Source organism: Pelophylax lessonae, assembly GCF_965119305.1.
Source record: "Pelophylax lessonae genome assembly, chromosome: 4".
In the NCBI taxonomy this organism is placed as follows: Eukaryota; Metazoa; Chordata; class Amphibia; order Anura; family Ranidae; genus Pelophylax; species Pelophylax lessonae.
The window spans coordinates 190,986,726-191,003,866 of NC_138771.1; the positions used below are offsets into that span (position 1 = coordinate 190,986,726).

General features: G+C 46.8%; 1 protein-coding gene across 1 annotated transcript in view; it reads right to left on the reverse strand.

Annotated features, from left to right (window-relative positions):
- The window catches only part of SLC26A5 (solute carrier family 26 member 5), a 136,552-nt gene that overhangs the window by 25,266 nt on the left and 94,145 nt on the right, over positions 1 to 17,141 (reverse strand). Inside the window, exon 17 of the mRNA XM_082256604.1 lies at positions 10,756 to 10,980. Within this exon, the coding sequence (XP_082112730.1) occupies positions 10,756 to 10,980 (225 nt within the window). The remainder of the gene's footprint in view (positions 1 to 10,755; positions 10,981 to 17,141) is intronic.

Below are 17,141 nucleotides of genomic sequence, written 5' to 3' on the forward strand. Positions count from 1 at the left end.
CCAGTACCATCACCCTCTGAAACAGAGGAAATTGAAAACTCTGGGCCTTTTAGAGGATTGAGCAACCACCAGCATTTGCACCTGAGTCGCAAGGCTAGCCACAATCGCAGCCAAATCCCCCCCCGGGGGGGGGGGAAACCGCAGTCCCCTGGCTTCCCACTAAATTGGCAGGAAACTAGTATTCCTGAGAATCCATGCCCTTGTAGCAGCAAAAATAAAAGGGTGACCGCCCCTTTAAGAGAGCGCTGCGATCGTAGCCCACTCACACTAGGCATCCCACACAAGGGACCCCCACAGGGACAAGTATACCAAGGCAGGATACAGGGAATAAAAAGAAATGAACCTGGAGAGATCGGTGCTGCCGCTGCTGCCTGCGGTGCTCCTGAAGGAAAGGAAATGCTGGCATACAGGGCGCTCTATGAAAGCCTATGGAGGCTACAAGAAAATGGCCGCCATGCATGTAAAACATGCGGCCGGAGCGATCGCAGCCAAAATGGCGCCGTTTGGCGCCGAAACCGCCGCTCCCACACCCCATGAGGGAGAAGTAAAACACACCATCTGCCCAAAAAAGGAACATGGTAAACCGCCGCAGCGGCGCTGTAATGTGCCCCAAGCATGAGAACTCAAGCCCCACAGCACACAGCCGTTCACACAGACAGAAAACTGACACAGAGTGCAGCCAGCCCCCCCTCCTGCAGCCCACAGCATGCAATGTGAGAGATAGGGAAAACGTAATAGTGTGAACACAGGGCAAGGTACACAGTCCCAGACTGACACCCCCCAGACAGACAGGTCCCCACATAAATGCACTTACCTCTTAAATGGCGTGGGGGACCCGCACAGGCGAACAAACCGCTGCACATGAGGCAGGGAGAGTCGCATCCAGGACGCATCAGAAGGTGGGTTGAGAAACCACGCAGCGTCCAGTGAGGTAGCCACCTCACCTAGCATCCCTGCACGGAACAGGGATGGGTCGTTCAGATAACTCAGGAGCGATACCTGACTGAACGCTCGATGGCGGGCTGAGAAGCCACTGACCCACAGCCTGCTACCAGGGGGGTCAGCCCGAGACGCAGCCCGCATGATCCTCTTCTTCCGAAGAACTAACTAACGCTGGTAAAATAACAGCTAACAAGAAAGAGAGAAAAAACTGAAATAAAATCCAAAGAAAGGAAAGAGAGCTGAGACAAGGTGCCCCAGCACAGAAACTTCCAGCTACTCCTGACAGCTAGACAAATGAAACTGAGTTGGATACAGGAAGTGGAGGGTTATGTACTGAGGGGACCACCCCCTGGGGGTGGGATATGTTAAAAGTCTTTGTACTAACATATTCTATTGCCTAGCTACTCCTACGGAATAAAGGACATAACCCCATTGGTGATGAATATGAAGTGGGCGGCGACTGTCGGAGGACGTAAGAGAAATCATGAATTATCAATAAAAGCATTAACCTCAACATCAACATTGAGACCGAACGGCACATATGTTTTGGCACGGTGTATACAGGTCATCTCTAACTTTGATATGCCCCTCACCAAGGGTTCCCCCCTCCAATGAGGTTCAAATTTGTCTATCCCCAAGAAAAGTGTATTCTTGGGGTTTTTGCCATGAACCAGGGCATAGTGTTTGGACACTGAATGTTTCGGGAACCCTTTGAGTATATTGGACACATGTTCATTTAGTCTAACCTGCAGGGGTCTTTTGGTTCGCCCTATATATTGAAGCCCGCATGGGCACTGGAGAAGATAAACTATACCAGTGGTCATGCAGGAAATAAACGGCTTGATAGCATGGACCCTATTAGTGCTAGTAGCTGTAAATTGTTTGACTGATCTACATTTGTTGGAACTAAATGAACATACTCGACATCTATTACACTTGTAAAAGCCTGTTAGTTGGCTTAGAAAAGTAGGTTTAGGTGCCGGTGGTTCTAAAATGTTGGGTGCTATCTTATCTCTTAAAGTAGGAGCCCCCCTGAAAACTATACGTGGTTTAACTGGCAGGGAGGATCCCAAAACGGAATCATTACCCAGGATGTGCCAGTGCCGTTTTATGATGTTTTTGACGCTCATATGTTGGACTGAAAACGGAGTTACAAATGACAAGCTATAAGAAGAATCCTTTTGATCAGCTCTACTGGCATTCCTTAATAATTGGTTTCTATCCATTTGACTAACTTCTGATAAAGTATCCTGAAGAAATCTTGCAGCGTAACCTTTGTCTAGAAATCGTTCAGTGAGGGTATGGGCCTGAGTCTGAAAAACTTGGAAATTAGAACAATTACGCCTGATGCGAAGGTATTGACCCTTCGGAATCGCTTTTAACCAAGGTGCATAATGACATCGACAGGAATATATGAATTCCTGTCGGTTGCCTTAAAATAGGTCGAAGTGGTAAACAGTCCATCCTTGATGCCTATAGTAAGATCTAGAAAATTAATACTAGTCTGACTGCATTCGTAGTTTAACTGTATACCACGATTATTCAGATTAAGTTGGTTCAAAAAGAATATTAGGTCGTTATATTGGCCATCCCATAGGAGGAGCACGTCATCTATATACCTAGCCCAAAGCAGTATCTGCGGCCTGCGATGGCCATAGATGACGTCCTCCTCCCATTGGGCCATAAATAAATTGGCCAGAGAAGGGGCGTACTTTGCCCCCATGGCCACACCAGTGACCTGGCGGTAAAATTGTCCACTGTGCCAAAAATAATTGTGGTGTGTAGCGAACTCCAACAATTCCATGATAAAGGATATTTGAATAGCCGGCAGTTCTGAATCTCTATTGAGGAACACATTTACCGCATTTAATCCCACATTGTGAGGAATAATTGTATAAAGGGATGACACGTCGGCTGTGACCAACCAAAGGTGTTCAGTGGGGGTCAAAGATGACAAAAGGCCAATGACGTGTCTCGTGTCCTTAATATACGCTGGTGTAGTCTGCACTAAGGGTTGCAAATAAGAGTCAATGTACTTCCCCACCCGGGACGTCACAGAGTCAATGCCGCTGACTATGGGACGACCCGGGGGGGGAAGTCAGACTCTTATGCAATTTTGGGAGATAGTAGATAACCGGAGTGCGAGGGCACTTAGGAACCAAATTATATTTTGATCAAATCCCCTATCAACCATCTCCACTAAAGCTTTTTTATATGCAGATTTCGGGTCCTTAGAGAGAGGTACATAGGTTTGGCTGTCACCCAAAATACGTTCCATTTCTTTGTTGTAATCACAACGGTCACAGCGCTTTTTATCAGGGAGAAAAACTGCTAAACTCTCCAGACTCGATGACGAGGTTAAACTGGTCAAAGAGAAACTGGCACCCTATATGGAGAGTGCAGAGTATAAATCCTCCTCTTCTGATCTTTTAAAGAACCTCGAAAAAGAAGAGAAGGATCAGAGGATTAAGAAGCGCAAAAAGTTCAATCGTGATCTTCAGGATTATCTGTCCAGTAGCGTTTTTGAGTGGCAGAAGCGTTTAATGGCAGAATTGAATCCTGAGGATGAGGTTATGGAAGTAACCCCTGCTCTAATCAATGGAGCGACACCAATTCCTCAACCAATAACCAACACCAAGAAAACACAAAAGAAGGGACCACATCAGAATAATCGTCGTCCTTCATTTAAATCCCCATTTAGGGGACAAAACCCCAAAAAAGGTAAACAACCTGCCAATCAACATAAGCCAAATAATTCCTATAATAATCAAGGTTATAATACTAATTGGCAACAGGGAAATAGAGAACATCAAATTGTTCCGAATTATCGTAAGGAGGATTTTATGCATACTCCGGGCTACCCAAACACTCCACAATGGAGAAGGGGTCCTTACAATTATCCTGAACCAGCTTATCACTACCAGAGAGATCAGGGTTCTGATTATGGCCACCAACGTCCAGCCTATGGGAGGTATGATCATAGTGCCCCTAGACCAAGTACACATTGGTATGATCCACCTACAGGACCTATGAGAGGCCCGGATAGGGACCAACGCTGGCAGGGAAGACCTGATAATAGACAGGACAATTAACAATAGAATGTCCCAATAGAGAATAGATTTTATCCTTTAAAGGATAATGAAAGCCCCAATAATATTCAGGCTTCCTCAAACTCAAATGCTTCCCAACGGTCCAGGAAGATAACATCAGAAAATATTACAGATAAGGAGAGGTGACCAGCGCTACGGATTTCAAATTATGAAAAGGGGGGTGAAAAAACACACAAACAAAATAATAAAATAATAAGGTGTAAGCTGCCCCAATCAAACCTTAGCTGAAGGTGAAAGTGATAAATAAAAATGTGACGATTGGTGTTGGCGCTACCTTTATAAATGCCCCAAATAACGTGAGTGGGAATAAAGGGTGTGATAACCCCCAAATAGTGGAGTGTGCCAAAAAATATTGTAAGTGATAGTCAGAAATGCATATATGAGTGTTTATTCACATAAAGATCAAAAATAAATCTCAAACAGTGCAATAAACAAATACCGTGAGTGTAATGAACCCACTACCACAAATTGTGTAAAATGAACTTCGTGATGGGTAAATAAACGTGCCACACAAAGTGTGATAATAAACTGAGAAAAAAATTTTTTGTGTGTAAAGTCCGTGGTGGCCACTTGGTGGCGTTTTTCAAATACAACCTGTATGATGATGAGGGGTTCCCCTTCGTAATATGATGCAATCAATAGCCGGTGGCGGAAGGCCTAGATGCTCACAGAAGAAGAAACCCCATGGTGAATAGTAAAATCATACATAGCATAAAGCAAGGCGTAGATAACTCACTCGTGAGATGATCGAGATCAGAATGCAGTGTGCGCCGGGATGCTTCCGCGTTCCACGGCCGACAACCGGAAGTGACGTATGCCGTCGGAGACTCCTCCCTACGCGTTTCGTCACAATGACGTCAACTGGAGCGGCCGATATAGGCCGCTCCAGTTGACGTCATTGTGACGAAATGCGTAGGGCGGAGTCTCCGTCATACGTCACTTCCGGTTGTCAGGCCGTGGAACGCGGAAGCATCCCGGCGCACACTGCATTCTGATCTCGATCATCTCACGAGTGAGTTATCTACGCCTTGCTTTATGCTATGTATGATTTTACTATTCACCATGGGGTTTCTTCTTCTGTGAGCATCTAGGCCTTCCGCCACCGGCTATTGATTGCATCATATTACGAAGGGGAACCCCTCATCATCATACAGGTTGTATTTGAAAAACGCCACCCAGTGGCCACCACGGACTTTACACACAAAAAAATTTTTTCTCAGTTTATTATCACACTTTGTGTGGCACGTTTATTTACCCATCACTAAGTTCATTTTACACAATTTGTGGTAGTGGGTTCATTACACTCACGGTATTTGTTTATTGCACTGTTTGATATTTATTTTTGATCTTTATGTGAATAAACACTCATATATGCATTTCTGACTATCACTTACAATATTTTTTGGCACACTCCACTATTTGGGGGTTATCACACCCTTTATTCCCACTCACGTTATTTGGGGCATTTATAAAAGGTAGCGCCAACACCAATCGTCACATTTTTATTTATCATCAGAAAATATTACATCTCAAAACCCTAACAATCAAAGTTATCCAGGTTGGGGTTTTCCCAGGGCCACACAGGGAACCAAGCGCCCTGCCGAACCTCAAGAGGAGTCAGAGGAGGCAGGCGCGTCAAATCTAAAAAAAGTAAAAACATAGCAGGGGCAGGGGTCTTCAACCTAAGCAAAGTAACGTTGTCAGAATCCGAAAAACTCATTTTAGATAAAGGTCTCAAATATGCTCCCCCTAAAGGGTTAGATAAGTTCCAAACCTATATGGACATCCATAAATTCGTAAGAAAACTCAATGTCAAGAGATACATATTGAGCAATCCCATCAAAGAGAATCGCATGGTCAGCTCAGAGATTCACCACTCTGGCCTGTCTAATGCTTCTCTATTTAATCCGCCAGGATCCCTAGCTCCATCACTAAGGGTATTCAGGGACGTGTTGCTCAGAGATCTGGAGAAGATCAAGCCACATAAAACCTCCCTGTCTACCGAACTACAAAAAGGCCTAGATTCCTTGTGTGATAACAAGGATCTGGTTATTAGGCCGGCAGACAAGGGGGGTGGCATTGTGGTCCTTGACCGTTGTGATTACAACAAAGAAATGGAACGTATTTTGGGTGACAGCCAAACCTATGTACCTCTCTCTAAGGACCCGAAATCTGCATATAAAAAAGCTTTAGTGGAGATAGTTGATAGGGGATTTGATCAAAATATAATAAAAAGGAAAGAGCATATCTGGTTCCTAAGTGCCCTCGCACTCCGGTTATCTACTATCTCCCAAAATTGCATAAGAGTCTGACTTCCCCCCGGGTCGTCCCATAGTCAGCGGCATTGACTCTGTGACGTCCCGGGTGGGGGGAAGTACATTGACTCTTATTTGCAACCCTTAGTGCAGACTACACCAGCGTATATTAAGGACACGAGACACGTCATTGGCCTTTTGTCATCTTTGACCCCCACTGAACACCTTTGGTTGGTCACAGCCGACGTGTCATCCCTTTATACAATTATTCCTCACAATGTGGGATTAAATGCTGTAAATATGTACCTCAATAGAAATTTAGAACTGCCGGCTATTCAAATATCCTTGATCATGGAATTGTTGGAGTTCGCTACACACCACAATTATTTTTGGCACAGCGGACAATTTTACCGCCAGGTCACTGGTGTGGCCATGGGGGCAAAGTACGCCCCTTCTCTGGCCAATTTATGGCCCAATGGGAGGAGGACGTCATCTATGCCCATCGCAGGCCGCAGATACTGCTTTGGGCTAGGTATATAGATGACGTGCTCCTCCTATGGGATGGCCAATATAACGACCGAATATTCTTTTTGAACCAACTTAATCTGAATAATCGTGGTATACAGCTAAACTACGAATGCAGTCAGACTAGTATTAATTTTCTAGATCTTACTATAGGCATCAAGGATGGACTGTTTACCACTTCGACCTATTTTAAGGCAACCGACAGGAATTCATATATTCCTGTCGATAGTTGTCATTATGCACCTTGGTTAAAAGCGATTCCGAAGGGTCAATACCTTCGCATCAGGCGTAATTGTTCTAATTTCCAAGTTTTTCAGACTCAGGCCCATACCCTCACTGAACGATTTCTAGACAAAGGTTACGATGCAAGATTTCTTCAGGATACTTTGAAGTTAGTCAAATGGATAGAAACCAATTATTAAGGAATGCCAGTAGAGCTGATCAAAAGGATTCTTCTTATAGCTTGTCATTTGTAACTCCGTTTTCAAGCAAACATATGAGCGTCAAAAACATCATAAAACGGCACTGGCACATCCTGGGTAATGATTCCGTTTAGGGATCCTCCCTGCCAGTTAAACCACGTATAGTTTTCAGGGGGGCTCCTACTTTAAGAGATAAGATAGCACCCAACATTTTAGAACCACCGGCACCTAAACCTACTTTTCTAAGCCAACTAACAGGCTTTTACAAGTGTAATAGATGTCGAGTATGTTCATTTAGTTCCAACAAATGTAGGTCAGTCAAACAATTTACAGCTACTAGCACTAATAGGGTCCATGCTATCAAGCCGTTTATTTCCTGCATGACCACTGGTATAGTTTATCTTCTCCAGTGCCCATGCGGGCTTCAATATATAGGGCGAACCAAAAGACCCCTGCAGGTTAGACTAAATGAACATGTGTCCAATATACTCAAAGGGTTCCCGAAACATTCAGTGTCCAAACACTATGCCCTGGTTCATGGCAAAAACCCCAAGAATACACTTTTCTTGGGGATAGACAAATTTGAACCTCATTGGAGGGGGGAACCCTTGGTGAGGGGCATATCAAAGTTAGAGATGACCTGGATACACCGTGCCAAAACATATGTGCCGTTCGGTCTCAATGTTGATGTTGAGGTTAATGCTTTTATTGATAATTCATGATTTTTATTATTTTTAACCTTTCCGGGATCTCCCGGTTTAATTTTTAAATTTTTCTTATACTTTGCAAATAAGAATTACACCCAGTCTTATTGTTACCTTTAAAGGGGTTTACTGTTAAGATATGTACTTGTACTTATCTATTTAGCTTATCCTTGGATCGGATTTAATTGTATTTGGATATTCATTTTTATATAATTTTTACCCTTCATTACAATGTGGCCTTCACTGACTATACTATGTTAAGTATGGCTCTCTGCAAAGAAATTGCAATTCCTTTTGTTGCCACTAGATGGCATTGCAATCATATTGCTATAGTTAATGTCGAGCTTGACCCGACTCGTTTGGGTTTAGATGACACCGTCTTTAGGATCGACAAATACATTAACTTTTTAATTTTATTTTTTTTATTTTGGTATAATTAGCCTTTACTAAAGATGTAATGTGTAATCGAGACTTTGCTTGGTTCTTTGCAGGGAGACCGTGCATCTTTCTTAATTGCCATTAATTGGTGTTCTCAACTTAATATTGTACTCGATGTCCGATATGGTTTCTTCAGATAATTACTTATGTAACCTGCAGCGAGCGGGATTGTTCAAATTGTCTTGCTTGTTATGCACAATTAGGGATGCTAGACTGTGCCCGGATATCATTGTGGTACCATGAATTGGATGCCCCGTTCCCATATTTAAGATGGCGGAGCGGTCCTCATTGTTCTCCGGTGGCCCAGCCCCATCCCTTCTGGTTAAATAGATGGCGTCAGTACGCCGTCCGCACCTTTGAAAACGTCATCTGTGACGAAACGTCGTAAGGACACGGCGTACTGACGTCATCTGATCGCGACCAGGAAGTGCGGACGAGCGGAGACCGTACGGCCGGCGGCCTTGATATACATGCTCCCCATTTCCTCGTTTCTGTAAGTTTTATTCTTTTCTCTTCAAATAAATCGTATGGTTTTACACTATGGAAGTCTTTTCTTTCATTTGGTGGTGATTACCCTGGTTATATTGGAGTCACTCGCCCTGGAGTCCACTGCAGGTTCCGTGAAGCTCATCATTCCCATAGGCTCATTTACCATCTCCTTAGGGTAAGAGGCAAATCCTATTGGTGAAGGCTGGCGTCCTGTCATACTTGACTCTCTTGCTTTATTTGGCTCAATCTGATTTCTTATCTGGTAAGAGGCGAGTGATATTGGTGGTGGTTATCTACATAGAAGACACCCATTTAGGATTTTCCATTCACATTGGCAAACACATCTCTACATTGTGGTAAGAGGCGACACCGGCTATTACAGGATTGCACACAATATATGACTGCATGTTTTTCAGCTACCTTTGGTAAGGGGTACCTATAGGTGTCCCTTTTAGAGCATTCCTCTTTTTTCTGATTCTCATACACTGGTGGAGTTCACACTATTCATCCAGTTGTTAGTCACTCACTCTGGTGTATTTGTTCATCCGTTTTTGTTGGGTTTTACGCTATTGCGTTTTTATCTTTCCTCCAATTTTATTGAGTCTACGCGAGATATCGGTTCCAGTCTACTATCAAAGGGACGAGATTTGCTTCCGAGAACCTGCCTTTTGATTTACCAACTCTGGTAAGCGTATACCCATAGGGAGCTTGTTTGGACACTGTGTTCCTGATTTATATGGACTTTATTTTCCATCACTCAAGTTAGCGCGACTTTTTATAGAAATATTGCTTGGAGTGTGGTCACACTTGAAGTTGCTGCTGTTCTCCTGTACCATTAGCGCGGTTATTACTTTCTATTTACAATTGTACTCTGCAACTCACATGCACAGAGTTGGGAGTTCTCTGTGAACGTGCTTTGAAGGCGGCGCATGCACGGTAGCGGCAACTTGCCTAGATCTCCGACCGGAAGTGATGCGGGTTTGAGATCTCGGCAGGTTGGAAATTTCGGCAGAACACCGGCACTGGGGAGCTACAGTTCATTGAGGGAACCATTAATGCCAACATGTACTGCGACATACCGAAGAAGAGCATGGTCCCCCTCCTTTCAGAGACTGGGGCACACAGCAGTATTCCAAAATGATAATGACCCCAAACACATCTCCAGATGACCACTGCCTTGCTAAAGAAGCTGAGGATGAAAGTGATTGACTGGCTAAGCATGTCACCAAACCTAAACCATATTGAGCATCTGTGGGGTATCCTCAAATGTTAGGTGGAGGAACGCAAGGTCTCTAACATCCACCAGCTACGTGATGTCATCATGGAGGAGTGGAAGAGGACTCCAGTGGCAACCTGCGATGCTCTGGTGAACTCCATGCCCAAGAGGGTTAAGGCAGTGCTGGAAAATAATGGTGGTCACACAAAATATTGACACTTTGGGCCCAATTTGGACATTTTCCCTTAAGGGTGTACTCACTTTTGTTGCCAGGGGTTTAGACAATAATGGCTGTGTGTTGAGTTATTTTGAGGGGACAGCAAATTTACACTGTTATACAAGCTGTACACTCACTACTTTACATTGTAGCAAAGTGTAATTTCTTCAGTGTTGTCACATGAAAAGTTATAATAAAATATTTACAAACATGTGAGGGATGTACTCACTTTTGTGAGATTATTTTAGAATATATTATATACACACACACACATACATATACATATACACATACACAAGATAATGACTGATTGGTTTCTATGGGTTATTGCAGGTTTCACTTCACCATAATAAACTAAGTCTAGTGGAGTGCTGTTATGCAACAAACAAAAAAAAAACACGACACCCAAGTAAGTACAAAAGATTAACACCACTTACAGTTTTAAGTGTTTTAACTCCAACAGAATCTACAAAGTTTACAGGTGTGAAGTCCAGCACAATTGTAGTAATATTGACGACAGGATTCATAAAGTAGTGCAACTCCTCAGGAGGTGAATTGTGCAGATTGCCATCAGCAGATCCATTTGTCACATTTCCTGAATAGTCTGTAATTGGCTCATCATTTATCAGTTCATGTTTCACTGCCATTTCCACATCATTTGTCTGGAAAAAAAAAAAAAGGCCCAGAAGATATACCAGGTGCATCTCATAAAATTAGAATATCATCAAAAAGTTATTTTCAGTAATTGAATTCAAAAAGTGAAACTCATATTTTGTATAGATATGTTACACAGTGATATCGTTCAAGCATGTCCTTTTAATTTTGATGATTATGGCTTACAGCTAGTAAAAAAAAAACAAAATTCAGTATCTCAGAAAATTAGACTATTACAGAAGACCAAAAAAAAAAAAAGGATTTTTAATACAGAAATATGGCTTACTGAGAAGAATGCCCATGTACAGTATAGTATGCACTCAATACTTGGTCGGGGCTTCTTTTGCATAAATTACTGCATCAATGTAGCGTGGCATGGAGGAGATCAGCCTGTGGCACTGTTGAGGTGTTATGGAAGCCCATGTTGCTTTGATAGCGGCTTTCAGCTCTCATGCAATGTTGCGCCTGGGGTCTCATCTTTCTCTTGACAATACCCAAAAGATTCTCTATGGGGTTTAGGTCAGGTGAATTTGGTGGTCAATTGAGCACAGTGAATCTGATACAATGATCATTAAACTGGATATTGGTACATTTTTCAGTGTGGGCAGGTGCCAAGTCCTGCTGCATCTCCATAAAGCTGGCCAGCAAAGGGAAGCGTGAAGTTCTGAAGAATTTCCTGGTACAGGGATGTGCTGACTTTGGACTTCATAAAATACAGTGGACCAACACCAGAAGATGACCTAAAATAACGGAATTTTTGTAAAATCTTACCTGTAAAATTCCTTTCTCTGAGTCCTCCGACAGTCGCCGCCCCTTCATATTCATCACCAATGGGGTTAATGACCTTCTCCGTAGGAGTAGCTAGGCAACAGAATATGTTAATAGTAAGGCTTTTAACATATCCCACCCCCACGGGGTGATCCCCTCAGTCAATACCCTCCTACTTCCTGTGTCCATACCTCAGTTTCAGTGGAATAGCAGTAGAGTATATAATCAAACCCCAAAAGAGGGGCGGGGACTGTCGGAGGACTCAGAGAAAGGAATTTTACAGGTAACATTTTACAAAAATTCAGTTTTCTCTTACGTCCTCCGACAGTCGCCGCCCCTTCATATTCATCACCAATGGGGACGTCCCATAGCAGTGTAAACATGAGGGGTGGGAAACGCAGCCGCGCCCAAGGCAACGCCGTCTCCACAACAGAGAAAGGAACCTTACCAAGGGAAGGAACCCAGCCGGGTAGCATGAAAAAAAAAAATCAAAAAAAAAAAAAATCGCTCAACAGGAGCAACAACCCAGGAAAAAACAAATAACTCAGGGATAAAACGCTATCCCAAACAGCCAAGGGCCCAAAACAAGGGACCCTAAGGTACTGCCGCACTAAGAACCTTGCGGCCAAAGGAAGCATCAGCCGATGCCTGAACATCCACCTTGTAGAACTTAGTGAAGGTGTGAACGGACGACCAAGTCGCCGCCTTACACACCTGGGCCACGGAAGCCCGATGATGACAGGCCCAAGACGTACTCAAAGATCTAGTAGAGTGCGCCTTCACAGGCATAGGAGGAACTTTCCCCTTCAAAGCATATGCCTGTTCAATGGTCTGTCTGATCCATTTGGCGATGGTAGAAGCCGACGCCGCCATGCCCTCCCGAGGACCCTCATGAAGGACAAATAAGGAATCCGACTTGCGAAAGGATTCAGTCGACGTCAGGTACACCCTGATCGCCCGAACAACATCCAGAGAGTGCAAATCCACCTCCTTCAGATGCTTGGGCTTCGCGCAGAGCGAAGAGAGGACAATATCCTCATTGAGGTGAAAATCAGAAATCCATTTCGGAAGAAAAGAAGGGTTAGGTCGCAAGACCACCTTATCCAGGTGAACGACCAGATACGGAGACCTGCAGGACAAAGCTGCCAGCTCCGACACCCTGCGAGCCGAAGTGATCGCCACCAAAAAGGCGACCTTCTTGGACAACATAGCCAACGAGGTCTTCCTGATCTGTTCAAAAGGAGCATGTTGTAACACGGATAGAACGAGATTCAAATCCTAAGTAGGCAGAGGATCCCTCCTAGGAGGGACCAGATGTCGCACCCCTTGAACAAAAGTGCCAACCAAGGAGTTAGATGCCACAGGACGTTGAAAAAGAACGGCCAACGCAGACACCTGACCCTTAATCGTAGTCAGCGCCAAACGCTGGTCAACACCCGTTTGAAGGAAGGACAACACCCGAGACACCGAATACGTGCGAGGGGAATGCCCCCTGGACTCACACCAGGCAAAATAGGCCTTCCAAGTACGGTAATAGATCTTCCACGAGGAAGACTTCCTCGCGTTGATCAAAGTGTGAATGACCTCAGGGGAGAGACCCCTATCCTTCAGGACCTCGGTTTCAACAGCCAGGCCGTCAAAGCCAGCGACTGTAAAGCAGGATGGAATATCGGCCCTTTAGACAGGAGATCCTCTCGAAGAGGCAGACGCCACGGGGCGTCGACCGCCAGATTCACGAGGCCTGCGTACCAGGACCGGCGAGGCCAGTCCGGTGCCACAAGAATCACCGCGTGCTGTTCCGAGCTCAACCTGCGCAGGAACCTGGACAGCAGTTGAATCGGTGGAAATGCGTACATCAGTCGGTACTGATGCCACGGAGCTACCAACGCGTTTGACGCGTCTGCCCGAGGATCGCGCGTCCTTGCCACTAACCTCTTTACTTTGTTGTTCAGACGAGACGCGAACAGGTCCACCTCCGGAAGACCCCACTTCGCGCACAACATCTGGAAGACACCCGGGTGGAGGGACCATTCCCCCTGGTCCAGGGTCTGGCAACTCAGATAATCCGCCTGCCAGTTCTCCACCCCCGGAATGTGAACTGCCGTTATCGCCGGGACGTGAGTCTCGGCCCAAGACAGAATCTCGGCCACCTCCCGAGCCGCTCGGGCACTCCTGGTGCCCCCTTGGTGGTTGATGTAGGCCACCGCTGTGGCATTGTCCGTCTGCACCCGAACCGGACGGCCCTGCAGCCTGGCCGACCAACGTCGCAGACAGAGATTTATCGCTCGCAGTTCCAGAATGTTGATCGGAAGGGAGGATTCCTCCACCGACCAAGTTCCCTGGGCGGACAGAACGCCCAGGACACCACCCCAGCCCGACAGGCTGGCATCCATGGTTATCACCGTCCATGAGAGAGGACGAAAGGACTTGCCCCCCGACACTGTCGGGGACTGGAGCCACCACAGAAGATCCCTTCTGGTGCGATGACTCAATGAAATCTGGAGCTCCAGAGATCGCGGTCGCCCGTCCCACCTGGACAGGATCTCCGCTTGGAGACCCCTCATGTGAAACTGGGCGAAGGGAATCGCCTCGAAAGCCGAGACCATCAATCCCAAACAGCGCATGCACGTCCGGATGGACGAACACGGAACGTCCCTGAGGGACCTGACTTCTTCCTGAAGAGACCGGAGTTTGTCTTCCGGCAGGAAGACCCTCGCCTGGACCGAGTCCAGAATCATCCCCAGGTAGGGAAGATGAACCGACCGGCACAGCATCGACTTTGGAAAGTTTATCGTCCAACCAAACTCCTGCAGAGTCTGCGTCGTGATGGACAGGTCCTTCACGAGACCCTGGCTGGTCGCAGACTGAACCAGAATGTCGTCCAGATACCCCAGGACAGATATGCCCTGGGCTCTTAACAAAGCCAGAACCGGTGCAAGCACCTTGGTGAACACCCGTGGAGCCGAAGCGAGGCCAAAAGGCAGCGCCACTAAGTGGTAGTGATCCTCCGCAATGACGAATCGAAGGTACCTCTGGTGACCCTCGAAAATGGGGATGTGAAGACACGCATCCTTCAAGTCGATGGAGGCCATGAATTCCCCCGGAACCAGGGCAGCCACCACCGACCGCAGGGATTCCATGCGGAACTTGCGAACCTGCACAAAGCGGTTCAGAGCCTTCAAGTCCAGAATCGGACGCACCTTGCCCTCCTTCCTGGGCACGGTGAACAGATTGGAATAGAACCCCCGAAATCTGTCCCGATGAGGCACCGGAACCACTACTCCCTGAGCCTGCAAGTCCCGCACCGCTAGGTGCAGATCCCGCAAACGCTCCGGAGACAGTTGAAGATTTGAGGGAAAAAATCTGCTCTCCGGCCGGGAGAGAAACTCGATCTTGTAGCCAGATCGAACGATTTCCTGAACCCACCTGTCCCGAATGCGGGCCAGCCAGGGTTGAAGAAAACAGAGCAAGCACCCCCCCACCCCAGAACTGGGTGAGGGCGCCCGTTCAGGCCGCACTGTTATGGGCAGCGGATCCGGACTTCTGCTTACCTGTCCACGGCTTCTTCTGGGAGCCTTGGCCTTTGAAAGGCTTGCCCTTATAGTGTGACCGAAAGGCACGAAAGGAACCCTGAGAGGGCCGAAAGGAAGCGGTCTTCTTACCAGGAGCCGCCTTAGCCTTGTGGGATTGGGGCAAGAGCGTGCTCTTATCACCCGTGATCCCCTTAATCAGAGTATCCAAGCAGTCGCCAAAAAGACGAGATCCGTTATATGGCAAATTAGCCAAGGTCTTGCGCGAACACTGGTCCACAGACCAACACTTCAGCCAAATCAGGCGGCGCGACAACACCGCCACACTGTGCACACGTGCAGCCAACGGTACTATATCCAAGTCCGCATCACACAAATACATGACACCCTGATGGATTTGATCCACCATAGCCAGCATCGCCGGAGGGGCAGAATCAGCCACCAGGACGCGCCTAAGCACCTGCGTCCAATTTGCGACAGCCTGAGCTGCCATAAGCGAAGCAAAAATAGCTTTGAGCATAGAACCGGTAACCGAATAAGTATGACGGATAAGAGACTCCAGCCTCCTGTCCGTCGCATCCCGGAACACCGGCGTATCCTCAGCAGGAATCGCAGTAGACTTATTCAAAAACCGCCACCGCGTGATCCACCGGAGGTGGCACACACCAACGTTCATCAGTAGCGGGCGTGAAAGGATAACGCAGCTTGAACCTACTTGGCACAGCAAAAGGCTTCCGCAGATTGCGCCACTGTTCACTAACAGCGCGCTGAAAATCATCAGTGCAGGGAAAAACCTGTGAAGTTCTGCGTCTCCGCTGCGTCCCATAGGAGGCTAAAACAGCAGGAGGACATGGCTCATCCTGCAAGCTCAGTGTTTGTTTAAAGGAAGCAACCAATTCATCCATGAGTGCAAGCTCTTCAGACGAGCCAGGGGGAGAATTATCAACTCCTTCCACCTCAGCCTCCACTTCTGATCCCACAAGATCCAGGGAGGAACGGGACCCCGACAAGGAGACCCCAGCCATAGCAGCCCCATCACCCTCACCCTCGGAATCCGAGGAAATAGAAACCCTGGGCCGTTTTGTGGATTGAGCAGCCACAAGCATTTGCACCTGAGCAGCAAGGTTAGCCACAACAGCAGCCAAATCACCCCCTGGGGGGGAAACAGCAGCCCCTTGGCCTCCCACCAAGGTGAGAGGAAAATTGCTTTCCTGAGAATCCATGCCCCCAAAAAAAAATTTAGCAGGAGAATAAATAGCAACTGCCCCTTTAAAAAGCGCGGTCAGCGCAGCCCACCGCACTCACACATTAGCACAAGCCCCCACAGGGAAAAGGCACAGAAACTCAGGCAAGGATTTGTAGGATAGAGAGGTAAAAACCTGCAGAGACCACCGCTGCTGCCTCGATCGGTGCACCCAGGAGAAGAGGAAGTGATGCAATCAGGGCGCTCTATTAAAGCCTATGGAAGGCTACAAGAAAATGGCTGCCTGCAGTGTCAGCATGAGGCCGGAGCGATCGCCGCCAAAATGGTGGCGCTTGGCGCCGAAAAGCGTCGCTCCCGCCCACAGTAAAAAACACTATCACATGCAGTGTAATAAAAAATAATGGCGGACCGCCGCAGCGGTCGCCGCAGTATGCACAAGCATGACACACATCATGCCCCGCAGCACACAGCCTGTCACACATGAAGAACAGCACACATTCTGATCCCAGAGATAGTGCAGCACAGCCCCCCTCCTTGCATGTCACAAAGTGCAGCCAAGACAGACAGGGATTCCAGCAGTGTGAACAGGGTCAGGGTTACACAGTCCCAGACTGACACCCCCCAAACAGACAGGTCCCCACACAGATACACTTACCTCTTAAAAGGC